At 57.1% G+C, this 21,451-nt stretch overlaps 1 protein-coding gene across 5 annotated transcripts in view; it reads right to left on the reverse strand.

Moving 5' to 3' along the window:
• Positions 1-21,451, reverse strand: part of ABLIM3 (actin binding LIM protein family member 3) — a 48,012-nt gene extending 26,561 nt beyond the window's left edge. Inside the window, exon 1 of one of the 5 annotated variants that reach the window (XM_077186375.1) lies at positions 20,986-21,451. In XM_077186375.1, the coding sequence (XP_077042490.1) occupies positions 20,986-20,998 (13 nt within the window). In that variant the 5' untranslated portion in view covers positions 20,999-21,451. The remainder of the gene's footprint in view (positions 1-20,985) is intronic. The other 4 variants (XM_077186374.1, XM_077186373.1, XM_077186371.1 and 1 more) reach the window with 4 other exon arrangements.

Raw genomic sequence — 21,451 nt, forward strand, 5'->3', positions numbered from 1 at the left:
AATGTGCCAGGGACACCCAAACCCTCCCTGGGGCTCAGGGCTGGCACCTCCTGCCCTCAGGAGCCCCCAGCCCCATCCCAGCAGCACCTCGGGAGTCCTGGGGGATCTGGGATCGGATGGAAGCACTGGGTGCTGCTGGCATCTTCCCAGATTCCCCAAGAAAAAGAGGGAAAAGTTGGGAGCCTGCCCAGCTGAGAGCTGCACCTGGGCTGGGCAGGGCCAGGAACACTGGGAATTCTGGACCCTGGGGATTCCACTGCATCCCAGGAATTCCACTGCATCCCTGGAGTTCCACTATGTCCCAGGAGCTCCTCTAAATCCCGGGAATTCCAGTGTATCCCAGGAATTCCAATGTATCCCAAGGGTTCCACTACATCCTGAGAGCTCTACTGTGTCTCAGGAACTTCACTGAATCCCAAGAATTTGCCTGTATCCCAGGAATTCCCCTGTATCCCAGGAATTCCCCTGCATCCCAGGAATTCTACAGCATCCCAAGAATTTGCCCGTATCCTAAGAGCTCCACTGTATCTCAGGAATTCCAATGTATCCCAGGAATTCCCCTGCATCCCAGCAGTTCCCCTGTATCTCAGGAATTCCAAAGAATCCCAGCAGTTCCCCTGTGTCCCAGGAATCCCAATGAATCCCAGCAGTTCCCCTGTATCTCAGGAATTCCTATGAATCCCAGCAGTTCCCCTGTATCTCAGGAATTCCAAGGAATCCCAGCAGTTCCCCTGTATCCCAGGAATTCCAAGGAATCCCAGCAGTTCCCCTGTGTCCCAGGAATTCCCCTGCATCCCAGCAGTTCCCCTGTGTCCCAGGAATTCCAATGAATCCCAGCAGTTCCCCTGTGTCCCAGGAATTCCCCTGCAGGGTGGTCTGGAGGGACACAGCCCCTTGGATTTGGATTTCCATGCCCTGCCCTGGATTTGGTTCCTGATGGTGCCAAGGGGGAGCCCCAGGCAGGCAGAGGGAGGGGTGGCCTTGCCTCAGGCTGCACCCAGCCCCAGGCCACTGGGGAATTTCAGAATTTCCTATTCCGAAATAGCAGAAATAGGATTGCTGCTGTTTCAGCTCCAGCTGGGCTGGACAGGTTTTGGGGGGTCCACACAAGGGGCTGCACTTGGCTCCTAAAGCTGAGGGACGTGTGGAGTAGAGAATCCAAACTGGAGGTGCTGGCCAAAAGCTGCAAAGCCTGAGCTCATCCCTTTGCTGGGGCCAGATTTCCTGCAGAAAAGAGGAGCAGGGGCTGTGCTCAGGGCTGGGACACGGTGCTGGCTGGGGGGGACACAGGGACTGTCCCTGGCTGCCAATGCCACCCCCAGCAGCACTCTGGGCCAGCTGGAGCACCAGGGATCCAGATCCACCTCTGGACAAAAGATTTCTCTCTCCTGATCCTTGGCCCCCCAGTAAAATGCAGAAGCATCACGTGGTTCCATATTTAATATTTACATTTTTAAGCTGGGGAGGGCTGAGTGCTCTGACGGGCTGAGGACAGGTACCAGGGATCTGCAGTGGCACAGCCTGAGCCTGCAGCAGCTCCAGCAGCAACTTCCCTGGCTGGTCCAGCTGAAAATCCCCCCAAAAACCCCAAAGAGAAAGCAGCAAAGGGAATTTGTGAGGAAGGGAAAAGGCAAAGGAGCTGTCAGCTGTGGCACGTCCTGCTGGGCACCATGGAGGCAGCGCCAGGGTGGCCAGGACAGGAGGTGACACAATGGAAACATTCATTGCTGCTCACATGGGACAGGCAGGACAGAAAGGAGATTATTGCTGGCTGCTGCAGCAGGGATTTGCTGTTTGCTGCTGCTGTGTTTTTGTGTTTGCAGCTTCCCGTGTGGAAATGCTCCTTCCCTTTCACCTCCACCCACCAGCCCGGTGCATTTCGGGGCCGTTTCCCAAACATATGGCGCATCCATCAGAGACATAAAGGCTGCTATATTTAAAATATTACAAAAGAAAAGCCAGGAGCTGACTTTTTTTTTTTTTTTTTAAACTAGGCCAGCCTCCGAGAGAGGGAGAAACGTGGGGATTTAGGATTTTCTCTGCCAGATCAGAGCAGCAGCCCCGTGGGATGAGGCAGAGCCAGGCTGGCACCTCGCCACCCTGCAGCAGACTGTTGCTTCCAGAGTCTGGGAGCACTTTTGGGAGAAGGATCTGCCTGCTCTGTCCCTGCCTGCACCTCCAGGAGGCTGAGCCCAGCCTGGCTGAGCCCTGCTGAGGTGCAGAGCTCCAGAGCAGAGTGCTCTGAGCCCCCTCCTCCCTGGTTCCCCTGGGGCTGAGAACCTCCTGAATTCCCCCGCTGATCTCTGTGTGTGCCCAGTGTGATATATGTTACAATATATATTATTATATTATATATTATTATATTATATATTATATATTATCATATTATATATTATTATATTATACATTATCATATTATATATTATTATATTATACATTATTATATTATAGATACAAGAATTCATGCTAAAGGAAATTAAAACCACAGCATCGTGTGTACCAAGCCAGTGTTGGGCAATGAGCAGTAATAGTGATAAAGAATGGAGATTCCAGCACCAGGAGGACACTGGCTCCAGGGATGGATATTTCAAGGGATTTTTCAGCTGACAAGACCCCAGCAGGAGGCATTTGATAGGCATCATCGGGAGTTGATCCCAGGAAGTTTTCACCTGACAGAATTCCAGGAATTACCCACTGGGAAATGCAGCAGCAGGAAAGACAAAACTACAATAATATGCTAAAATATGCTAAAGAAGGGCCCCTTCCAGAGCCCAAAACTGTATAAAACAGACCCCAGAAATGACATTTGGAGACCCACAGGGACTTTGGTGTGATAGAGGCCAAATCCTGGGTATCCCTGACCCTGACTGCCTGGCTCAGAGCCAAAAACACTTGTGGCTTTTTCCAAATTTATACTTTGATAATTTAATAAATTTCCTTAATTATTAAATTGGAGTATTCATTTATAACATCCAGCATCATTTACCTGCCAGGCAGACAAACTCCTGCCTGCTTTATAAAACCAGGGGCTCCTCCAGGTCTTTTCTCCCTCTGCGGAGTGCAGAGCACTCCCTTGTTTTATTTTAAACCCTATTCCTGTCGGCATTGTGACTCCAACCTGGGAGACTGCGTCAGAGCCAGGGAATGAGGGGTGGTGGATTTGCTATTTTTAACTCTTTCTACTCCGGGGAGCCAGCTGAAATCAAATCCCCATCCAGAGGCACTGCATGGATATTAATGCAATGGGAATTTGGGCTGGGGGTGACAGCTGGCAAAGCAAGCCCTGGCGTCACCGAGGGGACAATGTCCCCAGAAATAGTCTGCAGGGCTGGGATGTTTGTTACAGAGCCCTCTCAATGCCACCAGCGCCGAGCAGCAGCCCCAGGCAGTCCCATTCCAGGGGATGAGTTACGGCTGGGGCTGGGGCAGAACTGCAGCAGGAGCTCCCCGGGCTGGTCCAGATTCCTGCAAGGGCTCCCAGAGCCTGGGAGGAGCTGGCTGGGACAGCTGGGGGCTCTGTCAGACCCAGGGAGGCACTGCCACATCCCCCGGAGCCCCCTGGCACTGCCACATCCCCTCAGAGGGCACTGCCACATCCCCTGGAGCCCTCCTGGCACTGCCACATCCCCCGGAGCCCTCTGGAACTGCCACATCCCCTCAGAGGGCACTGCCACATCCCCTCAGAGCCCTCTGGCACTGCCACATCCCCTCAGAGGGCACTGCCACATCCCCTCAGAGCCCCCTGGCACTGCCACATCCCCTCAGAGCCCCCTGGCACTGCCACATCCCCTGGAGCCCCCTGGCACTGCCACATCCCCTCAGAGCCCTCCTGGCACTGCCACATCCCCTGGAGCCCCCTGGCACTGCCACATCCCCTCAGAGCCCTCCTGGCACTGCCACATCCCCTGGAGCCCCCTGGCACTGCCACATCCCCTGGAGCCCCCCTGGCACTGCCACATCCCCTCAGAGGGCACTGCCACATCCCCTGGAGCCCCCTGGCACTGCCACATCCCCTGGAGCCCTCTGGCACTGCCACATCCCCTCAGAGGGCACTGCCACATCCCCCTGGAGCCCCCTGGCACTGCCACATCCCCTCAGAGGGCACTGCCACATCCCCCTGGAGCCCCCTGGCACTGCCACATCCCCTCAGAGGGCACTGCCACATCCCCTCAGAGCCTCTCTGCACTGCCACATCCCCCTGGAGCCCTCCTGAACCAAACTCCTGCACATTATGGGGCTGGAAGAGATGAAATCCACTCCTGCAGTCCCCTACCACAGAGCAACCCCAAAAACCCCGTGCCAGGGACACAACAGGATGGAGTGGGCACTTGGGGCAAAAACAGGGAGATGAAATAAATCAATGAATATGTAATACATACACAAAAAAATACAATAAAAAATAAAATACAATTTTAAAATAAATATGATTTAAATAAAACTTTAATTGAAATAAATAGAATTTTTTTAAAAGTAATACAATAAATAAAATAAAAATTAAAGTAAATAAAATAAAAAATAAAATAAATAAAAGAAATAGAATTATAAAAGTAATAAAATAAATAAAATAAAAAATAAAATAAATAAAACTAACAAAAAAATTAAAATTAAATAATAAAATAAAAGCAAAATAAACAAAATAAACTAAAAATTGAAATAAATTAAAATAAAATAAATTAAAATAAAATAAATTAAAATAAAATAAAATAAATTTCCCCAACAGCAAACAGAGCCCAGTTAATGGCTGGAATCTCCTTCCACTCCAAAGCAAGCTGGTGGCACGTTGTCCTGCTGGTCACCTCTCCCTGCAGGGTGTCCCCACCCTCTGTGCACCTGCACTAAGGCTGCACAAGGCACCACAGTGGCCCAGGGGGGCCAGGAGTGCCCCCAGCCCAAGGCAGGCTCAGTTTCTCAGTTTCCAGCCCAGGAAAGCACTGCTGAGAGCCCCAGGGGGGATGTGGCAGTCGTGTCCCCCTGGCTGGGATGGCCCAGGGCAGGGTCCCCTCCTGCTCCCTGGTCCAGCCCAGCAGAGCCAGGCCCAGCTCCCATCAGGGAGCTGAGATGGGCTGGGCTGGGCTCCCTGGGTGGGAACCCAGGGCTGTTCTGGGATGCTCTGCCTTGGCAAGCCCCACTCTGCTTTCAGGCTCTCTGAAAAGCAGAGCTGAGCCTGCCCAGCCCCTGACATCTGCCCCAGGCAAGCAGCAGCACACAGGCACAGGCAAATTTGGCAACTTGATGCCTGTTAAATGTGCGTTTAATTGAGATTTATAGGGGAACTTGCAGTAGCAATTGATTATCAAAATCAGATTATTTATGGAGGTTTAGCAGCTATACAGGAGATTAATGCTGGTTGCAGAATAAATCCTCAGTAAATGTATGTTTCCCCAGTAATCAGCTAATAACACATCAACCTAATTATCTCCTGAAAGGGGCCCAGCGATTCTGACACACACTGCAAGGAGATATTGTCATCTGCAAATCGCCACCAGAACGCCACAAGCAGCTCTGCCTCCACACCCCAGGGACTCCCTGGGCTGCAGCAGCTCCTCTGTTTTCCTCAACTGGTGTTTGCTCATTAAAAAAATATTTACTGAAGGTTTTATTGGCATGTCTGTGGCAGCAGTGAAGCTGTGCCACGCAGCCAGCCCGGCACCCCAGCCCTTCCCTGAGCTGCTCAGGGCCACCCCACGCTGTCCCCTCCTCTGCCCAGACGGCCACAGGGATGTCCCCAGGGAATGCCGTCCCTGGGAGGGGCAGGAGGGTGTGCCCTGTCCCTGCCATGGCCAGGCTGGGCACAGGAGCACTGCTGGGGATGCAGAGATGCTCTGGCAGTCACCATGGCAACCCCAGTACACAGCCAGCAGAACAAAGCTGCCAGCAGAGAAACAGCGGAGAGAAGAGAAAAGGAAGGTGGGGAAAGGGTGGAAGGGAAAAAAAAAAAGCAGGAAAGGCAAAAAACCACGGAGCAAAACTGGGGCAGGAGAGAGCCATGGGGAGGGAAATCAGCTGGGGTGGAGGCTGCTCCCCTTGGGATGAGCTTCACACAGCCACCCTCTGAGTGCACCACTGGGACAGCTCCTGACTGTCCCAGCAGAGGATCCCTCCAGGACAGGGCCTGTCCCCTGCCAGTGGGACTGGGACAGGAGGGGACAGTGCCAGAGACCCCTGAGGAGCCTGGGGCAGCCCAGGGACCCTGGGGGATGCAGGGATGATGGATAGATGAGGGATAATGGATGGAGGGATGGATGATGGATGGATGGATGGATGGATGGATGGATGGATGGATGGATGGATTAGGTGATCCAGCACCTGCCCCTGTCCCAGCACCCAGGGCTGGCTCAGTTTTGGGGCACAGCACAGCACACACATCACAGCAGCTCTGGGCTCTCCTGCTCTGCCCCAGTTTTTGGGCCCAGGCACATTTCTCAGCCCAGCCATGCCAGCTCTTTGTTCTGCTGCTTCCCAAGTGGAGCAGGGCTGCCTGAGCCCCCTAAAAGGCATTTTAGGGGTCAGAACACAAACATAACCAGTCCCAAATCCACAGCAGTGGCTGGGTGTGAAAGGAGCCTGGACCAGGGGAAAACAGAGTCCAGGATAATTCATGCATGACTCAGGGCTCCCCTGAACCCCAGAGCAGGGCCAGAGGTGCAGCCAGCAATCCCTTGTACAGCAAGAACACATCCACACTCTCCACTCTTGCTTCTCCTCCCCGCTTCAGAGGCAGAGAATCCAAAACCAGACGTCAGGGATGGGTCAGAAAGCAGCAGCTCCAACCTCTCTCAGCAGGAATGGAAAATAACATCCCACTTGGCTGTTTATCCTAAAGAAATAACAAATCCAGAGGGAAGATCCCCTCTGCAGAGCAGCCCTGCCTGCAGCTGAGCAGGAATCAGACACAGCCTCTTGCTGTGAGAACAAGAACGGGCACCCAGAGAGCTGGAGGAGGTCACAGGTACATGGAAACCTGGCAGGAACGGCAGAAAAACAGAGAAAACACCCAGAGAAGGGACTGGTGAGGCAGCTCAGCCATTTCAGCACAGAGGAGATAAAAGGAGCCACTGAGGTGAGTGGCACAGGTGCCAAGGAGCTGCTGGGGCAGGGATGGGCACCCAGGGAGCTGCTGCAGTGGGAGAGGAGTCTCCACAATAAAAGCACAGCTCTGCAGCAGTGTGACCCTCCCAAGGGGAATCCACACCCCCAGCCCCATCCTGAGCCCCAGCTGGGGGCCCTGGGGGTGCCCAGCAGGAGGGGCCAACAGGGCAGGGCCACACCTGGCTGGGGAGGGCAGGGACGTGGCAGGACAGGCACAGCTGGAACAGTGAACCCACCTGGGCACACCAGGGCTTGGCACAGATGGAATCACAGAATTCCCAGAATCACATACAATCACAGAATCACACAGAGAATCACACAAAAATCACACAGAAATCACAGAATCACACAGAGAATCACACAAAAATCACACAGAAATCACAGAATCACACAGAGAATCACACAGAAATCACAGAATCACACACAGAAATCACTGGGTTGGAAGAGACCTTCAAGATCATTGAGCCAGCTAAACACCTCAGCTAAACCCTGGCACCCAGTGCCACATCCAGGCTTTGTTAAACACCCCCAGGGATGGGGACTCCACCACCTCCCTGGGCAGAACATTCCAGAACTTTATCACCCTTTCAGTAAAACACTTTTTCCTGATATCCAACCTAATATCCAAGCCTTGGTGCAGTTTGAGCCTGTGTGCTCTGGTTCTGTCAGGAGACAGAGCCCAGCCCCAGCTGAGCACAGGCACCTTTCAGGAGCTGCAGAGAGTGATGAGGGCACCCCTGAGTCTCCTTTCCTCCAGGCTGAGCACCCCCAGCTCCCTCCTCTCCTCCTGCCCACACTGGGGCTCCCCTTGGCTCCCCAGCTCAGAATGCAGGGGGAGCCCTGGGCAGGCAGGGCTGGCTCTGCTGAGAGCCTTTGGTGCCTTTCATGGGGCTGGGAACAAGGGTCTGCCTGCCATAGGCCAAGCACAGCTTCTGCTGCTCCTGGGCACAGATTGAGTCCTGCTGGTGCCTTCAGAGGCTGCCTAGAATGGAGGCTGGGCTGGTAAAGGAATGAATGTGGGATTTGTTAAAAGCCCTTCACAGGATCCACCTTGGGCAGTGCCAGAGCCCGGCCGTGGCTCCACCCCAGATGGATCCTGGCCACGAGTTCTCACACTTTGATAAGTTTGGGTCCATTTCCATGCTGGCTTCATTGTCCAATTCCAGCTCCAGGTGATGCAGTCCCACCCTCCCAGGTTGCTCCCCTCCATTCCCTGTTGTTTGCACTTTGGGGCTGAAGCTGCAGCGGTGTCCTTGGTTCTGGGGCTGGAAAAGGATTGTTCTGTGGGACTGAGCTGTGAGGAGAACCTGCTGACATTGATATGGAGTGCAGAGTTATGAACTAACACAGTACTGAGTCTGGAAAATATGAGAGCTCAAACTTAAAGCATCACTTAAAACATGGGTGGGTTTAGCCCTCTCCATCCCACTCTCCAGGTGGAAATAAATCCATCTGTGGCCAGGGGAGCACCAGAGCCCCCGTGCAGCCGAGCTGCGGGCACAGGAACTGGAGCATTCCTCGTTAACAAAGCCATTCATGCAGCTCAGCTCAGCCACGCTGCCTTCCCCGCTGAGCTGTCCCTCCCAAGCCGAAGCGACAGTCTGTCCCCAAGAGCCTCTGGATGCCACTTCACCAGCTCCTCATTAGCGACAATTAACGGGCAATCAATGGGCCCGGCAGAGCTGGCACTTTCCGGGAACAAGTCCCCTTTCAGCGAGGGGGAAAATGAGCGCGGGCTTTGATGTGCTTTTGGTAAAGTGAGCCAAAACCCGCCTGCCAGGGAACAGAATTGTCCCAAACCGGAGCCTTGCTGCCACCTGAGCAGCCCAGGAGGCAGAGAGGGCTGGGACTGCTGCAGGGTCCCCATCCAGGCCAGCTGTAGTGTCCCCATCCTGGTGTCCCCATCCAGGTGTCCCCATCCTGGCCAGCTGCAGTGTCCCCATCCAGGTGTCCCCATCCAGGTGTCCCCATCCAGGTGTCCCCATCCTGGCCAGCTGCAGTGTCCCCATCCAGGTGTCCCTATCCAGGTGTCCCCATCCTGGGCCAGGCCTCCCTCTGGGCACCCAGGGGATGCTCCCAGCCGAGGTGGGAGCAGGGACCAGGGGTAGAATCATGGAATGGTTTGGATGGGAAGATACCTTAAAGCTCATCTCATTCCACCCCCAGCCATGGCAGGGACACCTTGCACTGTCCCAGGTGTCACCAAGCCCTGTCCAGCCCGGCCTTGGGCACTGCCAGGGATGCAGGGCCTGCCCACCCTCCCAGGGAGGGATTTCATCCCAGCATCCCACCTAACCTCACTCCCTGGCAGTGGGAAGCCATGCCCTGCATGCTGCCACCCCATCCCTGGTGAATCCTCTCTCCACATCTCCCCAGGAACTGGAAGGCCACAGCTGGGTGATCCCAGAGCTCCTCTCCTCCAGGCTGGACAATCCCAGTGCTGGGAGCCCAGAGCAGGGTGCAGCCCTGCAGGTGAGGAGGAGGATGGACACTCCAGCCAGGAGGTGCTGCTGCCTCAGAGCCACCCCCAGCACCAGGCAGGGTCTCTGCAGCTCCACTGTTCCCTGGAGATGGGCACTGCCAACCCTGCACAGCCTCTGCTTCCCTGGCTTCCTGTCTAGCTGAGGGAGGGAAAAAAAGGATAAAGAAGGCAAAAAGTAAAGGGAGATGGGCTGGATGTGACAGGCTGGTGGCTGTGACACAGGAGCCTCGTTAGCAGCATTCTTTCCCTGCAGTTGGAGCAGGGGCAAAGCCAGGGAGAGTTTCCCAGCTGCCTGCACCAAAGCAAGGCTCCTGTACAGGGCTTGTCCTGCCAGGGGCAGAGCTGGGCAGGGGCACCCCAGACGTTCAGCTGATGGCTCCTGCCCCATGCCCAGGATGGGAAACTCCTGTGACCCCTCCAGCCCAAGGGGAGCATCTGAGCACGCTGAGCCTGCCAGGGGCTGAGGCTGGGGGGTTCCACACCCCAAAGAGACCTCACAGTGCCTTGTGCCACCCAATATCGGGACAGGCTGGGGACAAGAGGGGGTGTGGGGACCAGCATGGCCACAGCAGAGCCCAGCAGCTCTCCAGGGCATCCAGAGCAAGGATCTGGCAGAGCTCTCAGCTGACTAAGAGCCCTTTGTGCCCAGTGGCTGTGCTGTACCGAGGGAAGCCAAAGCAATTAGCATTTCTTGGAGACACTCTGGAAAATCCTCCCTGAGTGCTGGGGAAGAGCTGCCACAAGCTCAGCAAAGGGTCTGGAGCCTCCTGCCCTGCAGGGAGCCGCTGTGCTGGCAGTGCAGAGCGGGACTGTCCCCCTGCAGGCCACTCCTGCCAGCCCCTGGCGCCTGTGCCCTCCTTGCTGAGCCCCCTGCCAGTGCCACCACCCTGGGCACCACGAACTGCCAGGGGCACAGAGCCAGGCAGCTGCCAGCACCTTCCCCAGGGCACAGCCCAGGGGGAAAAGGCACCTCAGGGTCCCAGCCCAGGTGGCAAAGGGCACCTCAGGGTCCCAGCACCTTCCTCAGGGCACCTCAGGTGGCAAAGGGCACCTCAGGGTCCCAGCACCTCTCCCAGAGCACAGCCCAGGGGGGAAAAGCACCTCAGGGTCCTTCCCCAGAGCACAGCCCAGGTGGCAAAGGGCACCTCAGGGTCCTAGAACCTTTCCCAGGGCACAGCCCAGATGGCAAAGGGCACCTCAGGGAGATGCAGGAGTGATGCCATCCCTCAGCTGCAGCCTGCAGGGAGGGGAGGAGCAGGGCTGAGCAGTTTGGGATGAGAAGTTTGGGGACGAGCACTCTTTTTGGGGATGACACAAGAGCAGCAGCTGCAGCTGGCCAAGGCAGGGATTATTTTTAACAGCCACTTGTAGAATGCAGGGAGAGCCTGGGGGAGCCACAGCCCGAGCTGCTGCTCAGCCCAGCCCTGTCCCCAGCACGTGCAAGGCACAGATCCCCCAGGCAGGCTTTTTATAGGGTTTCCTGCTCCTGCTGGGCAGCAGCTCAGCGTGGCCACCCCATCCCCTCCCTCAGCAGCCGCTCACATGCCGTGCACCAGAGTCTTTCCATTCCCTCCCGAGCTGTTTCCTCTCCTCTCCTTATTAGGGATCCACCTACCTATCCATCTTCTGGCTCTCTCCCCCTCTGGGGCTATTTTTAAGATGCCATAAAAGCTTTCAACGGGGAGCATCCTGAGGGAGGCAGGGGATTTTATATGGAGCCTATCAGGAGGAGTCATCAGCACATAACTCACCACACAGGCACTGCCTTGGCTTTTTTTCTTTTTTGTGAAAAGCAGGGGAGGGGAGAACATCCACACTCAGCCCCTCAGGGGAGGGGAGAACATCCACACTCACTCAACCCCTCAGGGGAGGGGAGAACATCCACACTCACTCAGCCCCTCAGGGGAGGGGAGAACATCCACACTCACTCAACCCCTCAGGGGAGGGGAGAACATCCACACTCACTCAACCCCTCAGGGGAGGGGAGAACATCCACACTCAGCCCCTCAGGGGAGGGGAGAACATCCACACTCACTCAACCCCTCAGGGGAGGGGAGAACATCCACACTCACTCAACCCCTCAGCAGCTCATCCAGCTCCTCCTTTTGCAGAGGGGAAGGATCAGCTCAGCCCTCTCTTCTCCTGGTGGGACACCAGTGCAAGGGCTCTGGGGATGGATGGAGGGATGGTTTTGCTCCCTGATCAAATGCTCCAAGCTGGGATCGTGCAGCAGCTGCCAGCAGACCAGGGATGGCCTTGCTGAGAGGGGCTGAGCTCTCCCTGTGTGCCCACACACCTGGAACTGCTCAGCTCCTTGGCTCATGGTCAAAAGGTGGGGGAAATTCCACCCAAACTGCCTCCAAAGACACAGCCTGGACAGACAGACAGACAGGACCAAGAGCTGGCTCCCTGATGCCCATAGGCACAGCCTGGACAGACAGATAGGACCAAGGTCACCCTGATGCCCATAGGCACAGCCTGGACAGACAGACAGACAAGACCAAGGGGTCCCTGATGCCCACAGGCACAGCCTGGACAGACAGACAGACAGGACCAAGAGCTGGCTCTCTGATGCCCATAGGCACAGCCTGGACAGACAGAAGGACCAAGGGCTCCCTGATGCCCACAGGCACTGCCTGGACAGACAGAAGGACCAAGGGCTCCCTGATGCCCCAGGCACTGCATCAACCCCACAATCCCCTCTTTGCCCCCCTCAATCTGGTTATTCCCTGTGGAATAGCCGCCATCCCCCTCTGTCCCAAAGCCTGGCCACAAACCCCACGGACACCCCACCCGTGCCACCTGCACCCTGGCACAGCCTGGCAAGAGCCTAAAGCAGGCTGGCACATGTGTGCCACGGGGGAAGGATGCCCACAGTGCCAGCCAGGTGTGGGCACAGTGACCCCAGTGCCAGCCAGGTGAGGGCACAGGGGGCCCTGCAGGGGCTGCAGCTCCTGCTGTGCCTCAGGAAGGGGCTCCACACTCAGCTTTGCTCCCCCTGCTCCTCTGAAACTTCGAGGGCTTTGCTCAGGGGGTGCAGCAAAGCCACCCTGGGCCACCCACCCAGCCACCCTGTGGGAGCCTCTGTGGCTGCCCTGGGAGCAGCTGGCACTGGGAGAGCCCCACATGTCCCAGCAAGTGCCTCTGAGCCAGGCACAGACCCACCCAGTCCCCAAGGGGGTTCAGAAATAGCTCCCATTCTGCAGCCAGAGCAATCCCTGGAAGTGTCCAAGGCCAGCTTGGGCAGGGCCTGGAGCACCCAGCTCTGTGGAAGGCGTCCCTGCCATGCCAGGGGGTGCTGCAACAAGAGCTTGGGGGTCCCTTCCATCCTGGCCATCCTGAAATTCCAAAAAAACCAAAAAAACCAAAAAAACCAAACCAAAACAAAACAAAAAAAACCAAAACAAAAAAAAAACCCAAAAAACCAACCCCCCAAAATAATTAAAAAAATCCAGAAAAACTAAAAAAAAAAAAGAAAAAAAATCCAAAAAAACCCCCACAAAAATTAAAAATAAAAAAATTTAAAAAAATCCCAAAATAATAAAAAAATATCCAAAAATAATTAAAAATATAAAAAAATTTAAAAATAATAATTAAAAAAAATTAAAAAAAAATCCCCCCAAAAATATTCCAAAAAGGGCTGGCAGCACAGCACAGCTGAGATGTTGGGAAGGACAGGCAAGGTGCTCTCACAAGTGAAGTGTTTCTGAGGGGGGCTGCTTCACAGGGCCTGGCAGGGGATTTGGGATCCTCCTGGGCAACAGTCACACAGCTCCCTGCTCTGAGGACAGCTCAAACCATGGAGCTCAAACTCAGCCTGGGTTGAGGAAGGGGTTTTGAGGCTGGCACTGGCACCAGCAAAGCTTCTCCTGCCCCCCAGCTCTCCAAATGTGCCTCTTGTTGCCAAGAAAAACCAGAAGCCAAGGGGATGGCTTCAAACCTCGAGCACCTGCTCCCCAGAGAAACCTTCCCACAAAGAATTCCCCAGCTCTGAGCCTTCCCCAAGGCTCAGGAAGAAGCTGATTCAAAATGGAAGTGGAGTAAAAATGTCCATGAACAGGAAAAACAGATGATCCTTGGGGCTCTGCAGGCCTTGCCAGGCCAGCAAGGGTAAGAAGAAAGGAAGGTCAGACAGGCTGGCTCAGGAAAGCACAGCAGCAGCAGCAGCAGCTCCTTTTTCTTGCTGCTCCCCGCCCCAGGCAGTGCAGAAAGCTCATCAATTCCCAGGCCAGGGCTTATGGCTGATACTGATAAAGCATCCACAAAACTCCACCTGAGCTGAAAAATGCACCCAGAAACTGGGGCCTATCAAACACCTGAGCCACCAGCAAATAAATGGCACCAGTGAGCTGAGGAGAGATCCCTTTGGGCCTGATAAACCTCAAACAGCCCTTTCCTGAGAGCAGGAGTGCCCACGGGCTGTGGGGCACAGCATTCCAGGAGTGCCCATGGGCTGTGGGGCACAGCATTCCAGCTGCTCTGCTCCCCCAGGGATGCACTGAGCCCCCTGACCCCAGAGGTGCTGGGCACAGGAGGACTTGGCACAACCAAAATTCCTGCTCCAGGCTCCTGCCAGCCTTGGCACAACCAAAATTCCTGCTCCAGGCTCCTGCCAGCCTTGGCACAGCCAAAATCCCTGCTCCAGGCCCTCCCAGCCTTGCCCACAGCCACAATCCCTGCTCCAGGCTCCTGCCAGCCTTGGCACAACCACAATCCCTGCTCCAGGCCCTGCCCACAGCCACAATCCCTGCTCCAGGCCCTCCCAGCCTTGCCCACAGCCACAATCCCTGCTCCAGTCCCCTGCCAGCCTTGCCCACAGCCATAATCCCTGCTCCAGGCCCTGCCCACAGCCACAATCCCTGCTCCAGGCCCTGCCAGCCTTGGCACAACCAAAATCCCTGCTCCAGGCCCTCCCAGCCTTGGCACAACCAAAATCCCTGCTCCAGGCCCTCCCAGCTTTGCTCACAACCAAAATCCCTGCTCCAGTCCCTGACAGCTTTGGCACAACCAAAATCCCTGCTCCAGGCCCTGCCAGCCTTGCCCACAGCCACAATCCCTGCTCCAGGCCCCTGCCAGCCTTGCCCACAGCCACAATCCCTGCTCCAGGCCCCTGCCAGCCTTGCCCACAGCCACAATCCCTGCTCCAGGCCCCTGCCAGCCTTGCCCACAGCCACAATCCCTGCTCCAGGCCCTCCCAGCTTTGCTCACAACCAAAATCCCTGCTCCAGGCCCTGCCAGCCTTGGCACAACCAAAATCCCTGCTCCAGGCCCTCCCATCCTTGCCCACAGCCACAATCCCTGCTCCAGGCCCTCCCAGCCTTGCCCACAGCCACAATCCCTGCTCCAGACCCTCCCAGCCTTGCCCACAACCAAAATCCCCAAGCCTGAGGCACCTGTTCCTTCCCTCCCCATCATTCCTCAGCCCAGCTCCTGCCATGACCACTCCACCCCCAGATGCTTTCTGGAGGTTCTGCAGCGCTCCCAGCTCAGTCTCTGATGTATTTCAGAACTAAAAATACCAAATGAGGTGTTCCCAGAGCTTCGTGATGGCCCCAGCACGACAGGGCTGCAGGGTCTGCCCGGAGCTGGGTGGGATTTCCCTCCCTCCTTCCCAGCAGAGGCAGCAGCACATGGACTCCTGTCCCCAGCCCAGCCTGCTGGCACCCCAAAGGCTCTTGTCCTGCTAAAGCAGAGGCAGTTGATGATTAGAAAATGTGCTTTTTGTTTGAGAAGAGCACGCCAGGCCCTTGGAAGAATTCAATGGCTTCCATTGACCTTCCAGCACGCACTCCACAGGCCTGCAGGGCTCCAGGGCTCCTGCTCTCCCAAGGGCCAGCTGCCAGGAAAGAGGGTTTGAAAGAGCCTGGGTGAGAGGACAGAGCCCATCCACCAGCCCAGGGACAGAGCTGCTGCCTGGCATTGGAATTCTCTGGCAGCAAAGAGAATGCAATGGGTGATTGTGCCTCTGCTAGGCTGCCCAGGAAAACAGAGAATATTTGTGTCTGGTTGTTTGTCATGGTGCTGAGAGGACTAAAATGCAGGCAGGGAGTCTGGGAGCTCCTCTGGGTGCCCAAATTCTGGAAAACTCCCTGCTCATGGCATCAACAGGCTGATCCCTCCGGGTTCCCTGCATCTGTGACCACGGGAAACCCTCCCAGCTGGGTGGGGACACCTGGTGAATCACCTGGCCCAGGAGCAGAGCTGCAGCTCCCAGAGATGGCCAGCACCACGGGATTCCTCTTCAATTACACAGGCCCTTAATGGAGTTTGCTGGTAAACACCTTGTACCCACATGTGCCTGCAGATTACGGGGTAATCACGCTTAGAGGATCACGATCTGAGAGAAGCATGATTGAGGGAAGACAAAAATAACCAGGCAAACATGCTGCATCCCCCAGGGTCTGTCAGGAAACCTCCCTTCCCAAATGCTCCACTGTCCAGCCTTGCCTCTCTCAGGGCAGGGGCAGGAATTTGAGAGGTGCCAGGGATGGGGGGGACACTTTGCACCTGGCATTCCAAATCTGCTTCGGGAGCCCTCTGTGCTCCACCAGGCTCCCACTGCTCCCAGGATAGGGGAAAATGGCTCAGCCCACCCTGAGCTGGTTTGCCATCAGATTCTGGCCTTGTTTTTCCCACCTTGGGGACAGGAGGGAGTCTGGAAGATGCCAGGCGTGTGAGCCAGCCCCATCACCCTGTGCCACGCTGATCCAGACCTGCCCAACCCAGAGCTGGCCAGGATGGCACCCACAGGGGCTGGCATGTCCTTGGTGGGAGCCAGAACAAGCAGGGGCACCTTGTTTCTGCCCAAAGCAGTGCCCAGGCTGGCACAGCCCCTCTGCCATCCCACAGGGACCCAGAACAAGCAGGAGCACCTTGTTTCTGCTCAAAGCAGTGCCCAGGCTGACACAGCCCCTCTGCCATCCCACAGGGACCCAGAACAAGCAGGGTCCCTGATCCTGCCCAAAGCAGTGCCCAGGCTGGCATAGCCCCTCTGCCCTCACCCAGAACAAGCAGGGGCACCTTGATCCTGCCCAAAGCAGTGCCCAGGCTGGCACAGCCCCTCTGCCCTCACCCAGAACAAGCAGGGGCACCTTGATCCTGCCCAAAGCAGTGCCCAGGCTGGCACAGCCCCTCTGCCATCCCACAGGGACCCAGAACAAGCAGGAGCACCTTGATCCTGCCCAAAGCAGTGCCCAGGCTGGCACAGCCCCTCTGCCATCCCACAGGGACCCAGAACAAGCAGGAGCACCTTGATCCTGCCCAAAGCAGTGCCCAGGCTGGCACAGCCCCTCTGCCATCCCACAGGGACCCAGAACAAGCAGGGGCACACTGATCCTGCCCAAAGCAGTGCCCAGGCTGGCACAGCCCCTCTGCCCTCACCCAGAACAAGCAGGAGCACCTTGATCCTGCCCAAAGCAGTGCCCAGGCTGGCACAGCCCCTCTGCCATCCCACAGGGACCCAGAACAAGCAGGAGCACCTTGTTTCTGCCCAAAGCAGTGCCCAGGCTGGCACAGGCTCCCTGCCACCCCGGCAGGGATGGATGATGTGCAGATCCCACGGGGTGACTCACAGCCAGCACTCCAGGGACCTGCAGCACCCAGCCCTGCTGGCTCCCTCCAGAGCAGCAGAAGGGATCCTTCCCACTCACTCCAGAGGCTCAAATCCTCAGGACAGGGGCAGCTTTAACCCTTTCAGCACAAACACAGCATCAGTCATGCTGTTCCCAGGGAGATGCTGATTTTAAGGGATGTTCTCTTGGCCAAGGGTTTGTCCTGCAAGCTCCAGCTCCCATGGAAGTGCCAAGCAGCATCACAGACCTGTTTGCTAAGGTAGGGATCCATTTGTAAGCAGTTAGTGAGAGGCAGTGATAGCCTAAGGAATGTAAACACCAGCACTGTGCCCTCCTACCCATCACTGCAAGCCCAGGAGCAGAGGCCACCTGAGCTCCTCTGCAGCCTCAGGACAGGCATTTACACCTGACATCAAGTGGTTTCATCTCTTCACCCCAAACACACAATTCCTATCTGGCTTTGCCTTCCTCATGGGACAGATGATGATATGGTGACACTCAAATCCAGGGTGCAAAGCACCCCCTGTCCCCTCAGCAAGGCTCCTGTGTGCTGTGCATGGAGCATCTCCAGGGATAAACCCAGCAAATCCTGCCCAGAGCTCCTGGAGGCCTCTCAGATTTGCTCAGCAGCGTGGCTCAGGGCCAGCCATGGCCCACAGCCACAGGTTTCCTGCCTCACATCAGCCTCAGGCAGGGGAGAAGCGTGAACAAAATGCACCCAGCGAAGTGGGAAGCAGTGGTGGGAGTTCACAGATCAGATGGTGGCATTCTGTCCTCAGCTGTGCATCTCCTTGCTTTGCCAGCCCCAAAATTTTAGGCCTGCAGGCACAGGCACACCTGGGCATCATAAATTTGTGCACAATCTGGCTGCTTCAGCCCTTGTCCTGAGGGGAAAAACAGCCAAAAAAATCAGAGCAGCAGATTTGCCCACGCTGGGAGGGCTGGGAAGCTCTGGCAAGTGGCACCAAACCCCAGTGAGCCACTGGCCACCAGCAGAGGGGTAAAAAAGCCATGGTAAGGCAGTGCCAGGGGCATCACAGGGGTGAAACAGAGATGGCACAGACACAAGGCTGCCAGGATTTGGGTTTTGTGCCTCGTGGATGGACTGGGGGGCTACAGGCTGGGGAGGGATGCCCAGAGCTGGGTGAGGCAGCTCTTGGCAGTGTTCACAGCAGTCCCAGAGTGAGCTGATGGCAGAGATGGCCCCACAGCCCAGCCTGGCTCGCAGAGTGAGCTGGAACTCAAGTGAAGCAGCATTTGGGCATCCAAGCCCTGCTCAGAGCACTCCAGCTGCTGGGAGAGCAATGGGAGCCCAAGAGGGCAGAGCCAGCGCCCAGCAGGGTTTGCACAGCCCTGGGGTGGTCCCAAGGCACCTGCAGAGACCCAAAATCACCAACCCCCAGCACCCTGAGTGACCAGGAGATGTCACAGAGTTGCTACTTAAAATGGGGGAATGGCAACTTAGGCAAAGACTGCAAAGCCCCCCAAAAGGCTGAGCAAGAGGGTTTGGCACTGCTGAGTGATGTGCCCAGGGCCACAGCGCTGGACAGGGGCAGAGGAGCAGCTCCCAAGGACTCCTGGCTGTGCCCAGGGGCCTCCCCTGTGTGGCAGGGAAGAGTAGAGGGCATAGCAGGGGGTTTGGATCCCTGGCACCTCCATGGGCAGAGCAGCGGGGTTTGCATCCCTGGCACCTCCATGGGCAGAGCTGCAGGGTTTGGATCCATGGGCAGAGCAGGGGACAGGCAGCAGGGTTTGGGGCAGGCAGCAGGGTTTGGATCCCTGGCACCTCCATGGGCAGAGCTGCAGGGTTTGCATCCCTGGCACCTCCATGGGCAGAGCAGGGGGGTTTGGGGCCCTGGCACCTCCATGGGCAGAGCTGCAGGGTTTGGGTCCCTGGCACCTCCATGGGCAGAGCTGCAGGGGGGTTTGGGCTCCCTGGCACCTCCATGGGCAGAGCTGCAGGGTTTGCATCCCTGGCACCTCCATGGGCAGAGCTGCAGGGGGGTTTGGGCTCCCTGGCACCTCCATGGGCAGAGCTGCAGGGTTTGCATCCCTGGCACCTCCATGGGCAGAGCTGCAGGGTTTGGGCTCCCTGGCACCTCCATGGGCAGAGCTGCAGGGTTTGGGCTCCCTGGCACCTCCATGGGCAGAGCTGCAGGGTTTGGGGCCCTGGCACCTCCATGGGCAGAGCTGCAGGGTTTGGATCCATGGGCAGAGCAGGGGACAGGCAGCAGGGTTTGGGGCAGGCAGCAGGGTTTGTGTCCCTGGCACCTCCATGGGCAGAGCTGCAGGGTTTGGGCTCCCTGGCACCTCCATGGGCAGAGCTGCAGGGTTTGGATCCCTGGCACCTCCATGGGCAGAGCAGCGGGGTTTGGGCTCCCTGGCACCTCCATGGGCAGAGCTGCAGGGTTTGGGGCCCTGGCACCTCTCTGGGTGTGGGAGGCTGCAGCTGAGGGAGTTGTGCAGCACCATCAGATAGCTGGAACACAGCAGTGCCATAAACAGCCCTTATCTCCAGCAGCAGCCCAGGCTGCTATTAAGAGCTGGGAAGGAATCCCAAAAGGAACCAACAGGCGTTTGTCAGAATTGGCTCAGAGGAAGCCCAGCAGTCCCACCTGACCAGGGAGGCCCGTGATGCCAGCAGGGCTGAGCTGCTCCCCCGGAGGAGCAGAGGGAGGACCCTTTGTTTTCAGGCATCCTGCAGGCTCGGAAAGGATCAGTCCCTATTGTTCCCCACCCAGGCAGCGCCAGCCCCGCTCCCCCGGGAGGGGGCTCGCTCCTGCCCCAGGTGTGGCTCGGGCAGAGGGCACCTGGAAAGTTTCCTCGCCTCTGACACAGCCCAACAGAGCTGGAATCACCTGTTCTGTTGGCTCGCAGCGTGCCAAGGCATTTTTCACGGTGTTTTGCTCGGGAACCACCCCAAGCCCTCGGATTGAGAAACCTCAGCACGCCAGAGCAATGGAGAAGTTGCTGCTCTGCTGTTCTGTGCCTGGGGGAGGGCTCGGCTCCTCACACAGCTCCAGGAGCCACGGCAGGGGCAGGGGGGCTTCCCTGCAGGGGTCAGGCCGGGAGGAAGCCCCTCAGGTGGCCCTCAACACCAACTCCTTCACCAGGGACTTAAAGACGGGGATCAAAGCCGTGCCAGCGAGGTGGGCACGGCTGTCACACAGCACGGCAGGCAGGGAAAAGAAATTGATTGTGACTTGCTCAGCCCTGATCAATCTTCCCAGACTTTCCAGCAAGGGCACAGAATCCAAAGTGAGCAGCCTGGTGCCAGTTCTCATCTTATGCAGCACATTTCCGAGCTCTGCTTCTTTAGAAATTCATCCACAGCGCATGAGTGCCTCCGTCCCTGTCTCACACGCACAATAGCAACACCCACATCCCCAGCTGCAGAAGGTTTGGGGTTGTTTTTTTTTCCCCCAGGATTGCACCTGTGCTTTGCTCAGGTTTCTGGGTCTCTCCTCACCCTTCTCCTCCTCCCCTCGCATCCATTTCTGCCCAGGCAGAGGCAGCAGCAAGTGAGGCTGTGCCTGTCAGAGCGCTCCTGGCTGCCTCTCACCATGTTGCGTATCGACATTTCAGTCGATGCTCTGCCCTCCAAAACCCCAGCAATCCAAGCCAAGAAAAGTACTCCGTGGAGATAAGCACCGCGGCTCAGCCCACATCAAACACGGCCGAGCCAGAGCCTGTCAGAAAGCAGGCAAGCAGGAAAATAACCCAAAATCCATCCCACTGGGCTTGTCAGCGCTGCTATGACATTTTCTTTCCAATTCCTCCCAGCCAGCTCGGTGCGGTATCAGCCCCATTCCCTCAGCCAAGGCGAGAGGACGCCGTACTCACTGCTGGTGCTCATCCTGCCGCTGCTTCCCCGTCCTTCTCACCCAACAAAGGGGCCGAGATGCTCTTTAAATCCGCTTCTCCTGCTGCTCTCCGGCCGCGGGAGGAGGCTGCCGCTCTCCCTCTCCCAGGAGAATATTCCCGTGCGATCCGCCGCCTAACGCATCCTCCGGCGGCTGCCCCCGGCGCCGTCCCCGCGGCCGGCGGATGCCAAGGTCACGGCCGGCGGGGAGGGGACGGGACCGGCCCGGGGGAGGGTCCCAGCCCGGGGGAGGGTCCCGGCGGAGCGGCGGGGGCCGGCCGGAGCTCGGCCATGCACTGCAGAGCGCGGCCGCGGCCGCCCGCTTATAGCGGCTGGGAGCGGCGGCGGGGCCGCGCAGCACCGGGACCGCCTCGGCACCGCCCCGGCAGCACCGCCCCGGCACCGCCCCGGCCCAGCGGCACAGCCCCGGTACCGCCCCGGCACAGC

The sequence above is a fragment of the Agelaius phoeniceus genome, chromosome 15, assembly GCF_051311805.1.
Source record: "Agelaius phoeniceus isolate bAgePho1 chromosome 15, bAgePho1.hap1, whole genome shotgun sequence".
In the NCBI taxonomy this organism is placed as follows: Eukaryota; Metazoa; Chordata; class Aves; order Passeriformes; family Icteridae; genus Agelaius; species Agelaius phoeniceus.